The sequence below is a fragment of the Pinus tabuliformis genome, chromosome 2_1 (genome assembly GCF_031772625.1).
Source record: "Pinus tabuliformis cultivar Carrire ecotype Pingquan chromosome 2_1, CPIR1, whole genome shotgun sequence".
NCBI classification, from domain to species: domain Eukaryota; kingdom Viridiplantae; phylum Streptophyta; class Pinopsida; order Pinales; family Pinaceae; genus Pinus; species Pinus tabuliformis.
In genome coordinates, this window is record NC_142299.1 from 843,814,078 (window position 1) to 843,815,505 (window position 1,428).

Sequence of the window (1,428 nt, forward strand, 5' to 3'; positions counted from 1 at the left end):
GGGTAATTCTGTTTAATATAAATGTTTCGAGAGTTGAATCCATATAGAGTTAAAAAGCTAGTTTAAATAACACAAATCAAGATTTTACCTCAAATGTTTCCACCAGATTCCAACACCAGAAAGTTCAAAAAATCTCACTAAACAAAATTTTACCTCAAATGTTTCCACCAGATTCGAACAAGCGAAAGTTCAAAAAATCTCACTAAACACAACTCCATTTTTAATATTGTTGAATTTATTTTCACCATAAAAATATATTGTTGAATTTATTTTCACCATAAAAATATATTCAAATATTTTTTTTGCCAAATTTTAATTACTTTTGACCATCTAGACAAATTTAACGCTTTTATAACGCTTTTTTATAGACAAAATCTGGATATAAATAATTGAGTAAAGCTGAATGTGAAAAAATATGGGCATTTGCTCAAGCTGAAACCAGGCTCTAGCGGGTTTCCGAAAGCAGAGACAGACGAAGATGGCGGAGATAAAACCAGTGAAGCTTCCACCGCAGCGTGGTGAAATAAAGAAGAAGATATGCGCTGATTGCTTCGGTGAAATAAAGAGGCCGACATACCCTGAGTCGCTCAGCAATATGTTCAGAAAGGCCGGGAATGCTGTGCGGTTTCTGGTGCGTCTTCAGAATCCAAGTCGGCATTATAAATTCAACAAGAAAGCGACCTCGGCCACTAGCAATGGCTGCTCCATAGCGGTGGCCACAAGGATTTTCAGCTGCAGTGGTTGCTGTCCCAAAGGCAAGTACTGCATTACCTAATCTTCCTGAAAGCAAATTTATTAATTTGATTTGGTTTTGATTTTCTAATGTTATTTCAGTATTATTGTTTGCACAGATGGGACATCGCAGCGCTTATTGGAGTCCCCGTGACAAACAGACAGTATATTCCAGAGCATGAACACGCCATGACTGATTATGAGCTTACATATATATAGGTAACCCTAGATTAAATTCGAGATTTAATTGCCTAAACTGTCAGTAGAAAATTTGAATCCACATTCACAAACATTTTTAGTTATAACTTAGCTATGAATAAACGTGATGAAATGCTCTTACATGATTGTAAGTTTTATGGTAGTTCTCACATAATATTTAAGCATTTAAATTATAAGGTCCCATGGAGATTGAGAGTCCTTCTTACCGTTTTTCTAGCCTGTCTGTGGGAGATTTTCGAGGCTTCGTTATCAAATTATGTAATGTGTGTAGTCTCACAATCTTGGATTTTTTTGGTTGGCCAATAATTCTTCAGTTTTCAAGTTAGTAATGTCTTGTACCAAGTGTTTTTTGGTTATGTAATTGAATAATGTCTTTATATGAGTGGTCCATAAGGTGAATTGTTAAAACAACTGTGATCTGCAACTAGCATCATGTGCTGTTTAAAGGACCCCATTAGAGCAATTAAAAGCTGCAAT

At 35.4% G+C, this 1,428-nt stretch overlaps 1 protein-coding gene across 1 annotated transcript; it reads left to right on the top strand.

The window, feature by feature from the left end:
- The first annotated feature begins 389 nt into the window (after positions 1-389).
- On the top strand, positions 390-1,176 carry LOC149203288 (uncharacterized). The gene is made up of 2 exons (XM_089400170.1): positions 390-755; positions 852-1,176. Exons 1-2 carry the CDS (start codon positions 479-481, stop codon positions 884-886), a joined length of 312 nt encoding a protein of 103 aa, XP_089256296.1. The 5' UTR covers positions 390-478; the 3' UTR covers positions 887-1,176.
- Positions 1,177-1,428: the final 252 nt, after the last annotated feature.

Coding starts and splice junctions, on each gene's coding strand:
- LOC149203288 (XM_089400170.1), top strand. CDS start 479: ATGGCGGAGATAAAACCAGTGAAGCTTCCACCGCAGCGTGGTGAAATA. Junction 756..851: donor CAGTGGTTGCTGTCCCAAAG/GCAAGTACTGCA, acceptor TTGTTTGCACAG/ATGGGACATCGCAGCGCTTA.